Source organism: Lytechinus variegatus, chromosome 2 (assembly GCF_018143015.1).
Source record: "Lytechinus variegatus isolate NC3 chromosome 2, Lvar_3.0, whole genome shotgun sequence".
NCBI lineage: Eukaryota > Metazoa > Echinodermata > Echinoidea > Temnopleuroida > Toxopneustidae > Lytechinus > Lytechinus variegatus.
Window position 1 is genome coordinate 39,093,991 of NC_054741.1, and position 15,389 is coordinate 39,109,379.

Here is a 15,389-nt window from a genome sequence, read left to right on the forward strand (position 1 = left end):
GGGGTATCCCCCCTCCCACACCCTCCCCCCGCTCGGTCGCTTCGCTCCCTCGCCGCTGGCGCCCCCCCTATTTCAAAATCCTGGATCCGCCCATGATGGTGGATTGGTGAATTACAATAATGAATAAAAAAGATTGAGAATGGTTGACAGGAATCAGGAAAGACGGAGGATTGTAAGTTTAATACAATGGTTCTCAAACTGTTACGGGATATATTCTGTCCTTTGAATAGACCAGTTCGTAGTTACTTCATGAACGATTTCGGTCAAATGACCTTTCATATTTTTCATTATGATAGGCAGATTTCAAAGCAAGATATTACATACATGTAAGCATGCCTTACATAGCAGGATGAAGAAATTGAATAGACCAGGTGACTAGAACAGCACACCAATGAACACTTTATGAAGGTATTTGTTGCATTCCTACTTTGAATGCATATCATAGCATGTAGCACAATGTACTTGGCAAACTGATGTAAGAGTTTAATTTTGCCTTATTTGATATAATTATTTATTTCACACTTTGCTTTCCATACTTCTCTTCACTACCATTTCTATACCATTGTCACACACCTGTTTCTCTCATTCCTTAGTTTCTTCATCACATCATTCCATTGCCATTCAAACTCCATACAGCTTCACATGTTTCTATTGTCATTTTCTCATTTACATTCAGAACATTCTTGTTCATTCATATCATCCTATCTCATCCTCATTGGTTCACCTTTCACCCTTGGTTCTTCCACTTTTCTGGGTTCTTCCATTCTCTGTTTCTCTATTGGTTGAATTTATCATGTGACTTTATTTTTGAATATATTTGAATGTATAATTTGTGAAGGCAATGCCTAGTGAGGTCTGCATTGCAGACCAATAAATCAGAACCCTACTACACTACATTTGGTCAACATCTTTATTTTTGGGTTGGCTTGCTTATGACTGCGAGGAAGACCTGTTAGAACCCCCGGCCACACTACAAACTGGTAGCAGCGGTGTCTCCCTAACTTCAGGCAGAGTTTGCAGCCAGTGATAGCCCTACCAAGCTAATTTCACCCTGCTTCAACTGACATGTTAGCTCTTCCTCCTTCAGTAAAAGCTATTTGCCTCCAATCCTGATTTGTACTCAGCCAAATCTCACCCTACTTCAGGTGCATAGACTTCAATATACTCATCGTGGGTTTTAGTACTTCAAGCATTTTGCATCCTGCTTCAAGTCTTGATTTCTCCCTTCATCTTGAATTTTAGCGGAGTAAATTTGTCTACATGTTTGAGTAAGTCTACCACCATTTTGTCAGATATCTTATATATTTGATGTCATCCTTCATCATTTATTCTCCAGTTATTTAGTAGTATGCAACTTTGATATGAAATTAGTAAGCTCCCTCCTTCATTAAGATGCCTTTATGCTGTTTATGAAAGTTGATCACCCTTCTTCATTTACATAATCTTGTACAGCATTGTCTGGTAGTCTTAATTCATCATGGCAATGTTTCGCCTTGAATTGCCAGAGACTTTCACTGGAGAAGGTCAAGATTTTCACCAATGGGTGAAAAGATTTGAAGTTGCAGTTGACTCAGTAGGCAGTAGTAATGCTCAGAAACATAGCTTACTTCCTTCCAGACTTTCAGGTTCAGCATTTACTGTCTGGGAAAATATTCCTGTTTCTGATAAGAAAGACTTTGAAAAAGTAAAGACAATTCTTTCAGAAATATTTGGCAGAACAACATACCTAACAAACTTTCGTTCTTGTGTTACTGCACGTACTAGACAGCCCCTAGAACCTATTGAAGTATTTGCAGCAGCTATTTCAACTTTAGTTGGTGAAGCTTTTCCCAAGTACGATGGGGAAGCTCAAGATGGAGAGAAGTTTCGTCGCTTCATGGCAGGCTTAGACTTACAGCTGAGGAGAAAGCTATACGAACACGGTGTCGAATCTTTCAAGCAAGCTGTTAATACTGCAGTTCGCATAGAACAAGCAACACTTTTGGGTCAGCCTGATAGTACTCAGGTTCAAGTGGCTGCTACATCTAAGTCTGAGAACTCAAACGATGCACTCATGCAGCGTATTGCCTCCCTAGAGGAAAAGATTGAAACACTCACAATGTCAGGTCGCTCAAGATCTCCTTCCTCCTTCGAGAAAAGACCACATGACAGAAATTATCATCGGTCACCTTACTCAAGTCCAAATAGGTACTCAAGTGTCGATGATAGATCATACCATCGTCGGTCAGCATACTCAAGTCCGACTAGATACTCCCGTCGTGATGATAGGCAATATCATCGTCATCGTTCACCCTCATCTAGTCCGACAAGACATGGGTACTACCACGATAAGCATACTTACCAGCAAGAGAGATCACGTCACAGATCATATCCTCATTCTTATCGTGATTCCTCCCTTCATCGATCAGACTCGCCTAGAAGGAATTTCTCGTCGCCCTCATCTAGTCCGACAAGATACTTGTCGCACTCACAGTCATCCTCCTTCAGACCAGATATGCCGAGAAGACGTTCCCCTACTCCGCCCAGAAGGCAACGGAATGTTCACTTCAACGACCAAGCTGATAGAACTTACCAGGGAAACTACCATTAGTTGGTGATACGGGCCACTCATCAACTCACACAACTACGGCCCAAGTAAACAAAGAAAATGGATCTGAGTGTTCACCACAACAACCACCCTTCATCCCTGTAATCCTAGACAACACTTATGTCTTGGCATACTTAGACTGCGGATCATACACCTCCCTAGTCAGCAGTGACTTCTACGACTCAATACCAAAGTCTCAGAGAAGCCCTCTAGTGAAATCCACTATTGCAGCAACGTCTGTCACCAAACAACTTCTAGACATCATCGGTACCATTGACACCATCCTACATCTTGGTAATACTACACGACGTCATACGTTCATGGTTGCCAGAGGAATAAGCCACCCTGTCATCTTAGGTTGGGATTTCTTTTGGAGAAACGACACAGTACTCTCCACTACTACGTTCACCATGCCAGGTGTAACGATACCTCTAGTCGACAAGCACCGTTACCAAGCCCCTTTCAAGTGTAATGTTACACTGGTAGGACAAGTCTCTATACCAGCAATGAGTGAGATACATGTCCAAGGCAGACTAGAACCTCAACAACCAGACCTTATCCCGCAAGGATATGATGGTATCTTTGAGCCAACATTACAAGAATATCATCCTGTAGCTGGTGCCAGATCAGTGAACACAGCCCAAGATGGTCTCATCCTTGTTAGACTGGTCAATACATCTCAAGAAAAGGTTGATCTTACAGGTAACACCACCCTTGGTCATTTCCACTCACTGACCAGTGATCCAGAAGAAGAATACAAGATCTTCGATAAGGTGATTGCAGCTACCCAAGAGGCAAAACCAATCTTACCAATAGATGACATGCTTTCCAAATCAGACCTTACCAAGGAACAGTATGACCAGACCAAGCAAGTCCTAAATTCCTATGCTGATGTGTTTAGCTCATCTCAAGATGATATAGGACAGGCTGATGTCTACCACAAGATAACCACAACGACTGACACACCCATCCGTCAAAGAGCTTATCGCACATCACCTACCATGCGATGTGAAATTCAGAGACAGGTAGATGATCTTCTTGAACGTGGAATTATCGAAGAAAGCCACAGTCCTTGGTCAAGTCCTATAGTGATGGTAAAGAAAAAAGACAACACCTACAGATTCTGTGTGGATTACAGAGCTCTCAATGCCGTCACCATCAGAGACTCTCACCCAATACCTCGTCAAGATGATTCTGTTGATGCCCTTTCTTCGTCATCCTACTTCAGTGTCATGGATCTTTCAAGTGGGTATTGGCAGATTAGACTTGACCCAGAAAGTAAAGAGAAGACAGCCTTCACCACCGGTACTGGCTTATATCATTTCAATGTCATGCCATTCGGCTTAGTAAATGCACCAATGACATTTCAGCGTCTTATGGAATCTGTCTTACATGGTCTGCATTGGTCGACTTGTCTCATATACCTCGACGACTGTATTGTGATGGGTAGAAGCTTTGAAGAACATCTCCAAAACCTCCAAGAAGTCCTCCAGCGCTTCAAAGACGCCGGATTGAAGTTGAAACCTACCAAATGCCAATTTCTACATAAGAAAGTCACCTATCTAGGCTATGTAATTGGTACACAAGGAGTGCTTCCAGATCCAAACAACACAGCCAAGGTTGCAGCATGGCCAAGACCCAAGAATCCTTCACAGATTAGATCTTTCTTAGGCCTTGCTTCATTCTATCGTCGATTTATTCCAGGCTTTGCCCAAGTTTCCACACCTCTTACCAATCTGACGCACAAAGGAATGCAATTCGTCTGGAATGCCGACTGTGAAAACGCCTTCATCAAACTGAAGATGGCACTTACCAATCCACCCATACTAGCATTTCCTAACTTCAACAAGACTTTCAACATAGCCACAGATGCTTCTTGTGATGCTGTTGGAGCTATTCTCTCCCAAGTCCAAGATGGAAGAGAACACGTCATAGCCTACTACAGCCAAAAACTATCAGAAAGTCAGAAGAAATGGTCTACGTACGATCGAGAATTGTGGGCCATTGTCGCAGCTGTACGACACTTCCGCCACTATCTTAGAGGCCAGCCTTTCTCAGTATACACAGATCATCAACCACTTCTAGGATACGTGAAAGTACCAATCCAAGATGATGCAACTGGTAGACGTGCACGCTGGATAGTAGAATTGGATGCCTATTCCTTCAAGATCATACATCGCAAGGGACGCTCCAATCAGAATGCTGACGCACTCTCTCGACGTCCACACAACCACTCAAGAGATAACCAAACCAGTCTCCTACATCAAGACCAAACCAGTTGTAATGTAGTTCACACAAGGTCTACTACAAAGTCTCACACTACCCAGGGATCGACTGAACACAAGTCCCAAAGTACTAACCAGACGCAACCAGAAAATTTCATTCTAGCCAATCAGCAATCTGAGTTGCAAGAATGCCAAGAACAAGATCCAGACATCAACCAGGTCAAGGAGTATGTCAAGTTGGGATATCGACCATCTGTCAGAGAAATACGTCGCTTCAATCCCCGTATGAGACGACTACTCTGGGAATACCCTCGTCTGACAATTAAGGGAAACATCCTCTATCGTATGAAATATGATAGACTTGGCACAACGATACTTCAACCAGTCATACCTCAAAAACTCATTCCTAAAGTACTCGAAGAACTCCATGGACATCCTTCATCAGGCCATTTTGGAATTCAGCGCACACTTCATCGAGCAGAAGCCACTTGTTACTGGCCATTCATGAGAAGAGATATTACCAACCATTGTTCTACTTGTATGGCATGCGAGTCGTTCAGGTCACCAAATCCAAAACACCAAGCCCCATTACGAAGTATAATGACTGATCACCCTTTTCAGATGATCTTCGCCGACATCGCTGAACTCCCTATTTCTCGTCGTGGATATCGCTACATACTCGTCATCATCGACCACTTCACAAAATATGTCAACATCTACCCTATGAGGAACCAAACTGCCGAGACGGTCGCCAAGCACATCTTTGAAGACTACGTCACAGAGCATGGTGTGCCAGAAACTTTGCACACCGACCAAGGTCGACAGTTTGAGTCAAGGCTCGTACAACAACTTTGCGAAAAACTTGGAATTCGCAAATCCAGATCTTCGCCTTACCATCCTCAAGGTGCTGGAATGGTCGAACGAGCAAATCGTGTAATCAAAGAACAATTAGCACGATATGTCGCTGACAAACGTGGAGATTGGGATTCTCACCTCCCTCAACTACAACTTGCATACAACTCGAGTATCCACTCCACAACAGGACTTAGTCCCTACTTCCTTCTTCATGGAAGAGAAGCTCGAGTTCCAGTGAACATAACATGTCCAGTTCCAGTTCAGCAACATACTACCTCACCAGAACAGTATGTTATGGCTCTCCAACAACGTCTTAAGAAAGCATTTCATTACGCCAAGCAAAAGTCTGAACTAGCCCAAAAGCAGCAGAAAGTAGGTTACGACATGAAGACTCGTACCATCAAGTACTCTGTTGGAGACTTAGTTTGGCTTCATGACCCAGCAAATGCCAGACACAAGTTACAGCCCAACTGGACTGGACCATTTTCCATTATGTCTTCCTCAGAAGATGGTCTGAACTATCGTATTGAAGATATCCACAATCATAGAATACAGAAGGTAGTGCATCATAACAGACTGAAACTCTTCCGATCAAAGCTACCTCAACAATCCAAGTCTAGGAAAGAAGGTGGAACTCATCCAACCATCCCTCCTTCAAGTTCTCAATCTGATCCTCAAACTTCCTTCATCGAATGGTCAACTACCAAACCACAACTGAAGACAGATACTGACCAACCATCATGGTCAGGGCAGTCTGTCTCTACACGTGATGCCCAACGTCCTCCTTCATCTGACCAACCTTCATGGTCAGGGCAATCTCGTTCCACACCAGATGTACAACGTCCTCCTTCATCTGACCAACCTTCATGGTCAGGACAGTCTCGCTCAACACCAGATGTACAACATCCTCCTTCATCTGACCAACCTTCATGGTCAGGACAGTCTCGCTCAACACTAGATGTACAGCATCCTCCTTCATCTGACCAACCTTCATGGTCTGAATTGTCATCACCAGATGTTCACCCCCAGTCTACAGCTGACCAACCATCTAGGTCAGAGCCCATCCAGCCGAGGCGAGAAGTTCGTAGAACTGACCGGAGTCAGTCAGATGACCAACTACTACCAAACCCCTCTGATGAGCGCGTACCACATCTTCCTAACCAAACCCCAGGTCCATCTGATGTCAGACACCATGATGCCCCTCAAACTCAACCCCATGGACGTCCACCAGATGAGAACGTCACAACAACGCGTTATGGACGAAGAGTCAAAATACCAACAAGATTTGGCGACTTTGAAAAATGATGTGAATTTATTGGATTGATTTCAGCCTTAATTCAAGAGAACTGTGACATTTACAACTTGAACCATTCAAATAAATAGCAGCATGTAAAGTAAATTTAGCGACATCATCGAAGTTTGCATCTGTGAATTTTATCACTTTGATTTGTCAAACTGAGACATTTGAACTTTATTGAAGAAACAGCGAAATCATCCAAAATTTATTGATTCCCAGGCTTCAATCTTCGAACTTGAACATTTTAAAACTATTTTGAAGAAATATCAAGCATCAAAATATTCAAGAGACTGAACTTATTTCAAAACATAATCATCAACAGTCGACGTCGCGATGATAGAAAGAAGATGAAAAGAAGTGAAATGTTGACAAGAATCAACAAATATACTCTATTTCTAGAACATTAAAAAAAATTAATATAATTTTTAATAGAAAATAATCATTAAATATCCCAAATATCTCAAACAAACTGTAAGAACATTTGAAGAAAATGAATATTCGGAACGTTAAATATTTTATATTTTGATCGAGCAATCGTTTGAAATATGTGCTATTTTTTATGTTATATTATGTGACATTTGAATTAATTGCATGTGCATCATGTATTTTCATAAATGCATCAATATTTTTGTACTATTACAAAACTATTTTATGCTCTTTTTACACAACGGGCTAATTTTTTTTCCTTGCACAGTGCGGAAATTAGATATTTTGCTTGTATACATTGTACCAAGTCATCTGTTACACATACAAAAAAATTGGACGATTTTGATATACAAAGCTTTAAAAAAAAAGATTGTCTTTTTTTCACTTTCATACTAGGTTATCACAGATTGTACTAGTGTACTAGATGCAGTTCTATACCTTTAGAAGTTAGTGTTTTTATGGAACCAAGTTATTCAAATTATAATTTTGCGAACAATAACAAAACAGTTCAAAAGTTTAATAAAAACTTATATTTTCTTTCATTTTGAAATTTTCCAAATAAAAGATCATGTGATGTATAGTTTATTTAACAGAAAAGAAAAGTTCATTATTATGTATGTTTTCTTTTCATATTCAAGCACATTCAAACATATTTCAGAAGTTTATTTCAAAGAAAAAAAGAGTCAATTTAGTGATCCGAGCATTTCATTTTGCATCCGCAAAAGAAAATATTGGTATAAAAGAATACTTTGATGTTATTCAGTTCTAGTTATCGTACAGATTACTGTATATTGTGCTTTATACATGTAGATAACGGGCAAGAAAAAAAAAGTTATATTTCTTGCTTTGTATTGAAAAGTGACTAAACAACTTTGCCATGTATATAAATTTATGTTTAAAAAAAATGCATTTATTGAAATGAAAGAAATGAAAGAAATACACATGTTCTTGTATATCTATTGCAACTGACAGAAGAACAGCATTCATTGGTCTTATATTTTGTTCAAATAAACAAGTGAAACGTTTTCATTTGTAAAAAGAAAAAAAAAAGATAAATGTTCTTTCTGGATAATTTCATTTTGGCAAATTTCAAAATCAGAAAACTTTTTGTTTTACTGACAGTTGCAAAAGTTGCAGATAATGCTTAAAAAAATATATATATATATTTATGGATTTCCTTCATCAAAAAAAAAGTACTCATCCTCATTTTGTGAATCAAAAAGTTTTCGGAAAACTACTTTTGACAAATTAAAAAAAAAAAAATCAATTTGAAACTTATAAAAATGAGGACATTTTTAGCGAAGAAGGAAATTTATGTAAGAGTTTAATTTTGCCTTATTTGATATAATTATTTATTTCACACTTTGCTTTCCATACTTCTCTTCACTACCATTTCTATACCATTGTCACACACCTGTTTCTCTCATTCCTTAGTTTCTTCATCACATCATTCCATTGCCATTCAAACTCCATACAGCTTCACATGTTTCTATTGTCATTTTCTCATTTACATTCAGAACATTCTTGTTCATTCATATCATCCTATCTCATCCTCATTGGTTCACCTTTCACCCTTGGTTCTTCCACTTTTCTGGGTTCTTCCATTCTCTGTTTCTCTATTGGTTGAATTTATCATGTGACTTTATTTTTGAATATATTTGAATGTATAATTTGTGAAGGCAATGCCTAGTGAGGTCTGCATTGCAGACCAATAAATCAGAACCCTACTACACTACATTTGGTCAACATCTTTATTTTTGGGTTGGCTTGCTTATGACTGCGAGGAAGACCTGTTAGAACCCCCGGCCACACTACACTGTGAAATACCAGTCGTTGTGGACACATTGTTGAATGTAAATGAAAAGCACAATTCAAAAGAATATATGAATAATCAAGACATCAAAGTTGGTGCTTATCTCATTAGATTTTAAACCACCATGTCATTTTAGTACAAATGACCTTCCTCTGATCATGCGCAGAAATGAACTACGAACTGGCTTATTGACAATTCAATAACATATATAAATTATTCAAATGAGTAAGCAAAAAGGGAGTGGAATAATAACGAGGGGATAAGGAAGAAAATGTAGGTAAAGAAAGAAGAAAAAGTAGATAATGATGATGACGATGGAGAAGAGTACAAAACAAATCTTTCTGTGTAACTGAAAAAAATCTTCTATAAGGACAATCTTGTCTCAATACAAAAAAATATACTGGTAAATCTCAAATTTAAGTGGATAAGTAGAACCAACGTATCATAAAACAATTATGTACCATGAGAGAAACAGATACAAAAATACAAGTTTAAAAAGAGTCTTGCAGGAGGATTTTAACTTGGCCATCCCACATAATATAAATGTTCTTTTTGTATGTCTGATGCCCATGTTTCTCAATTGATTTTAATTCACTTCACGAACTGCCAAAGTCATAATAATATGACAGCATTACAAACTTTAGTAAGAACTAGAAAATTGAAACAAATAACTTCAGGAAGGTCCCACATACAGGGGTCAGACCTACATAGAATTGGACTCCCGATTGCACTGAAGTTACAGATGCAACTGTCCCCTCTGATTAAGAAATAGACACAGGAGGGGGGAAAAAGAAATAGGAAGGGAGAAGAAGAACATAAAGGAGAGACGAATATACAGTACATCCCAGAAAAAAAGAGCCTGTAATTCAGTGTAATTTATTGCCTTTGTAATCATAAATTTGCTTCAGGTAAAGTATATCAATGGAAAGATGTGCCTCTCTTCTTTCATTTGAGAGTCATCTCAAAGTTCATATATAGAAAAATAGATAAATGGTTTATTAATAAACATCAAGACATCATTGCGGCTAAGGCCGAATTGTGATGTATTTACAAGGTAAACTGCACACATGACTGAGTTAAAACAATGGAAAGTGGTGCGATTTTGAGTTCTAGCTTTACCTGCTATCTATTCAAAAAACAAATTTCAAACTTAATATCCATCTTTTCTTCTTCCATCTGACATCCTATGAGTCAAATATGAATGACGCATGGTCGAGAATAAATTGCATGAAACAAGCTTGATTTTTACCTATTCGATGAATCGTTGAAAAACAGGCATTTGATTTTCCCAACAAAGCAGCAGAAAATAGGCTAATGGTGAATGCTGTTGTGGGTTGGAGTCTACGTTATGGGAACTCAATGTTACAATGGTGACAATTTTGATTAAATTTATCTCAAAATTCACAGGGGCGGCAAAACATGTTTGAAGGGGGCAAGGTGAAGCAGAAAAGGGGTACATCACTTTTTAAGTGTAGAGGAGAAAGCCATTTTGGCTCGGAATGTAGCAGTTTTTTATGTGGTTCACCCCCCCTAACATTGGGCTGCGGGCCCTGCATCATATAATCATTTCAAGCAATTTCTTTTACAAGTAAGAATTCAAACATAACATTCAAGCCAACCTCAAAATCACACTCATCTGGCATTCACCAGTAACCCATTGTCTGCTGTAGGTTGGAAATGTTTGTTTTTCAACAATCCATTACATTATTAATGTTGAAATGGACTTCAAATGAAAGAGGGGAAGTATATCTTTTTATTGATGTACATCCCATGAAGCAAATTTAGGATTATGATGACAAAAAAATTAACACTGAATTACAGTATCCTTTTTTCTGGGACACACTGTATTGTGGGTTTGTGTCATCACATCTGGTTGCCATGTCTGGTCGGGCAATCGCAAAGCCTGCCCATTCGAGAAAAGAACTCCCAAAAAGCCAGAAACATTTACATTGGGTCCAGTTTACCTGACAATTTGAGAAAAGATCACTCTGATACGTCTGGTCCACTTTACTGATATTTTATGAAAATTATAGGAAAATTCTTGAATGGTCAGGTAATTTGGACCCAATGTTTTAGGAATTCAGGTGGCCCTTTTCTCTAATGATCGGGTATCCATGTTTGCCCGACCCAATAACCCAATGTGATGGCACAAGCCTATATTGTGTAGCTTTACAACACCCTTGATATTCAATTGAGAAAAAATAAATCATACTTCCACCCCCCCCCATCAAAATACCTGGCATGACCCCTGGACCCAATTTTAGTTACAAGAGTCTTGCATGTGAACATATGTGACAGATGGACGGAAGTCATGATCACCAAGTCTTGCCTTCACCTCCATTGGATATGACAATAATGTTATATATATTACTCTAATTCGTAATGGTTGCAGCTTATGAGGAAACCTATTGGAATTATCATATAGCTACTTGTATGTATTTACATAGATACAATAATTAAAATTCATCAATCTTTAGTACTGGATGTGAATGGAACAGAACAATTTATCAGACTGATGTAACAAAAGGTTGGTTTATCAATTATCACAAATATTCATAATTTATTATTACCTGATGCATAATGGTAATTTCATTTAATGATCATGTACGATATCTCCCAATGATCATGACATTAATATCCTCTGTCTAATAAAGCTTCATGCAATATTTAAATGTAGGCTAATGCTTGCAATAGCAAAGCTGCTAAATTCTGTAATTCATTTGAAACTCACTCACTCTAGAATCACAGAATCAGATGCCACAATTTTGATTTGCATGTGTAATACCTGTAAGCCATTGGTCTTGGAGTACTAAAAAAAACATTGAAATGCATCATACACTGGCTCCTTGCATTATCCAGCAAACATAGACAAGCACTCTTTGAGTGCGTGTATTATCGTTTCATTCATAACACTCATTAATCATTTATATTGCAAATAGTTTCATAAAGAGTCATGGTTCATTGCTTTTCACACATCTTTCATAATGCTATTCAAGAAAATGAAAATCATGTTGATCTCAATCAAACTCTTCTGCTGAAAATGGGCAACTCTGAATTCTGAATTTGAAGTGAAAATGTAATGCGTTCTATCAAAAACCTTCAACGTTGAGGCACATCTGAAACAACTTCCCATCAGCGAATAGTGCTTGCAGCATCATAACATTTGGCTTTCCATAATGCACTGGCTAGAGATGCCTTGGTAGCTTGAGAACCATTCTGTCGTTTCCACTCAAGTAAAACTTGGTAGACAATCTCACTGCTCCTCTCAAGTCTGTGTTCATACTCTATATTACCAACATCCACATCTGTCAATCTTAAATAACGCCCAATAGATTTCACATGCTTGACTGGGACAAGGTCAGCAGTATCTTGAAGTAAAAGCTCAGTAACCTTTTCCTTGGATTCTGCAAATTAACAGATACAACAACTTCTTAATCGAAATATGTTTTATTTGAACCTTGTTAAGAGAATAAAATTACATGCCCCAAAATGGTGATGTCACTTGGAGTTGATTAGAAAGTCTGAAAATCATCTAGAATGGCCCATTTTCTACATGAGAAATGTGTTTTCTATTGTTTGAAATATGATGAAAATCCCATTTTCAACACAAAAATCCCATTTTTGCCCCATGTGCATCACAAGCAAAATCTAGCTCACCAAATTCCTTTGCAATTTTGCTATCAATAAAAAGGCCTTTTTTAATTTTACTTAGATGGCCTGCTTATCGGCCGTCAGATGGTAAAACGGTCTAACTCGAATATTTGACTTTTGTGAGGTAAATTCACTTTCCTTGAAATGTGAGGGCGCTCTTTCCAATGGTGCTATCGAGAAATCCCATCATGTCTTGATTCGGAGATAATTTCCACTATCTTGGTACATTTTTGTATTTTTCCTTCAGATTTGATGGTAAAATGGTCTATCTTTGAGTTAGCCGATTGTCGGAAATATCGTTTGGAGATAAAACAAGCTTTGACATAAACCTTTTAACCTTCTTAATTGAGATTTTTTTAATCATCGCTGTCAGATGGTAAAATGATCTATCTTCGAGTGAGACCAGTTTACCACCACGTCACACGGCCATCAGAAGGTAAAACGGTCTATCTCGAAAATCGTTGAAGAATGGGGTAAGATAGTAAAATTACTATCTAGAAGATAGACCATTTTACCGTCTTATGATGTGTAGTATGAGAGTATACATGTGCTGTGGTTAAACAAACTATCTACCGGTACACAAAAATCTCATTTATTTCAGAATCGAAACCCCATATAAGCTAAAAATTATTAGTTATTAGTGTTTATTGTGCTTATTCTTTTCCCATTGCTAAAAATGCATTATTTCCGTCTCATAAAAAAAAAGCACAGGTATATGCTATAAAAACACAGTGTTTTAACACATGCATAATACAGCACATGTAACACACATATTTAAAATTAGGAAATAAAAAAATTTCTTGAGATAAATCCTGTTGTCCTACTCTCATGCAAAAATCCTATTGAATCCTACAGGTTGGCAGTTCTGATATCACATACAGCAGTACAAATACCATAAATTACAATATCTAATTGAAAAATGATGAATGAAATATATATCTTATAGTAAGAATGGGACATGAAATGATGTGTTTGATGGTTTATCTACCTTCCTAGTTAAATAAGGTGGATCATATCAAAATATTATGATATTTATCAAACATTAACAATTTTAAACTTTACCATTAAAATATTTCAATCTCCTAATTACCACATAGCTTCTCTTTCTTCTTATTTTTAGGTTGGCGACCTTTAGAGTAGCCTGCTGCTCCTCCCTTTCCTCTACTTGTCTGTTCAGATCCACCATAGTAATTATTGGTTATGTGCTGATCTCCAATCACCATATTGCTTGGTAGAGAAGACATATTAATCATACATTTTCCTGCACAAAACACACAAACATTGACTTTGTGAAATAATACACAATTCTTTGAGAATATTGGGAAATAGATGTGTGAAGAGTCTAGATCATAGACCACATACAGGTGGGAGACCTCAAGACAAGTGCCCTTCCTACCCCCTCCCTTACCCCCCTCCAGCATTTGTCAAGCATTGATATCTGCCAAAAATTGATTGATATTCAGGCTTTCAAGCATTCAACTCCCCCCCATTTTTTTTTTTTTAAATAGCCCATACATCCATGTATAGTGAGACCACCACATTTCGACCACCTCTTTTGAAACCGACCACCTAGTGCGCATTAAAACTATTGCGTATTACAAACGATACGCGCGGGAGAGTAGGCGCAGTGTCCATATGAACAGTAAGAATCGATTTCACAAGATAAAAAGAAGGGGGAAAAGGTAAAAATTTATCAAAATTGTTTTGATTAGACCCGAACCCCGCCAAAAAACAGTTGTTCATACCAAGAAATCCGATAGGAAAGGCTTTAGAACAAATATCCGTCGTCAATCGTCGAATCATGTGCCGTAGCTCGCAGTGGAAGTATTGAGACGATCATTTCGCATTTTGACATCATAGAACTGATTTGGAAGAGTCAAAATATTTTGACACCGTGACAAGAATCAGCCATAAACTTTGTGTATCGCGGGTGGTCCGTTTCAAAAGTAGGGTGAAATGAGCAAATGTAAAATCGTCGTATTCGTTGTATATAAGCGAATTGAATCAGTCGCCGATCGAAACATAAGAATCTAATCTGCTCAATTTTCTGCACAAACGAGACGAAAACTAGGTAAAACTGATAAATATTTTCGCAAATACGATGCTAAAAAAATTAGGTGGTCGATAAGGGGTTGTTCCAACCATACACTTGGACAGGGACACTTGCCACTGGGTGCTGGGAAGGAGGCATTAAAAACACAAAGAAACAACAACAGTTCTGCCATTCAAAATTTATGTCAATGGCAATATGAATGTCTCTACTCTCTATATTTTTTTTACTCTGTGACCTACATATTGAATAGTAGCTTGATATTTACCTGTATTAATCTGCACAGCTCCACTGGAACTTGTCTGAGGGAAAGTAGGTCCTGGTTTGTTACTAGCTAAGGTATCTTCTGGATTGGTTTTATTTGACTGTGTTGTACTTGATTCACTGTCACTATGCTTTGAATTCTTACTCTTTGTATCTGGAGGGAATAACAATACTTCAAATGTAAAAACCCGGACTATGAAAAACTAGTTTGATAGCACACA

At 38.2% G+C, this 15,389-nt stretch overlaps 1 protein-coding gene across 4 annotated transcripts in view; it reads right to left on the reverse strand.

Moving 5' to 3' along the window:
- Positions 1 to 9,211: 9,211 nt before the first annotated feature.
- Positions 9,212 to 15,389, reverse strand: part of LOC121408069 (mitogen-activated protein kinase kinase kinase 7-like) — a 44,365-nt gene continuing 38,187 nt past the window's right edge. For all 4 annotated transcript variants that reach the window (XM_041599396.1, XM_041599393.1, XM_041599397.1 and 1 more), the window contains 3 exons: positions 15,173 to 15,322; positions 13,945 to 14,115; positions 9,212 to 12,607 (listed from right to left, as the gene is read on the reverse strand). In XM_041599396.1, coding sequence (XP_041455330.1) covers positions 12,336 to 12,607; positions 13,945 to 14,115; positions 15,173 to 15,322 — 593 coding nt within the window. In that variant the 3' untranslated portion in view covers positions 9,212 to 12,335. The remainder of the gene's footprint in view (positions 12,608 to 13,944; positions 14,116 to 15,172; positions 15,323 to 15,389) is intronic.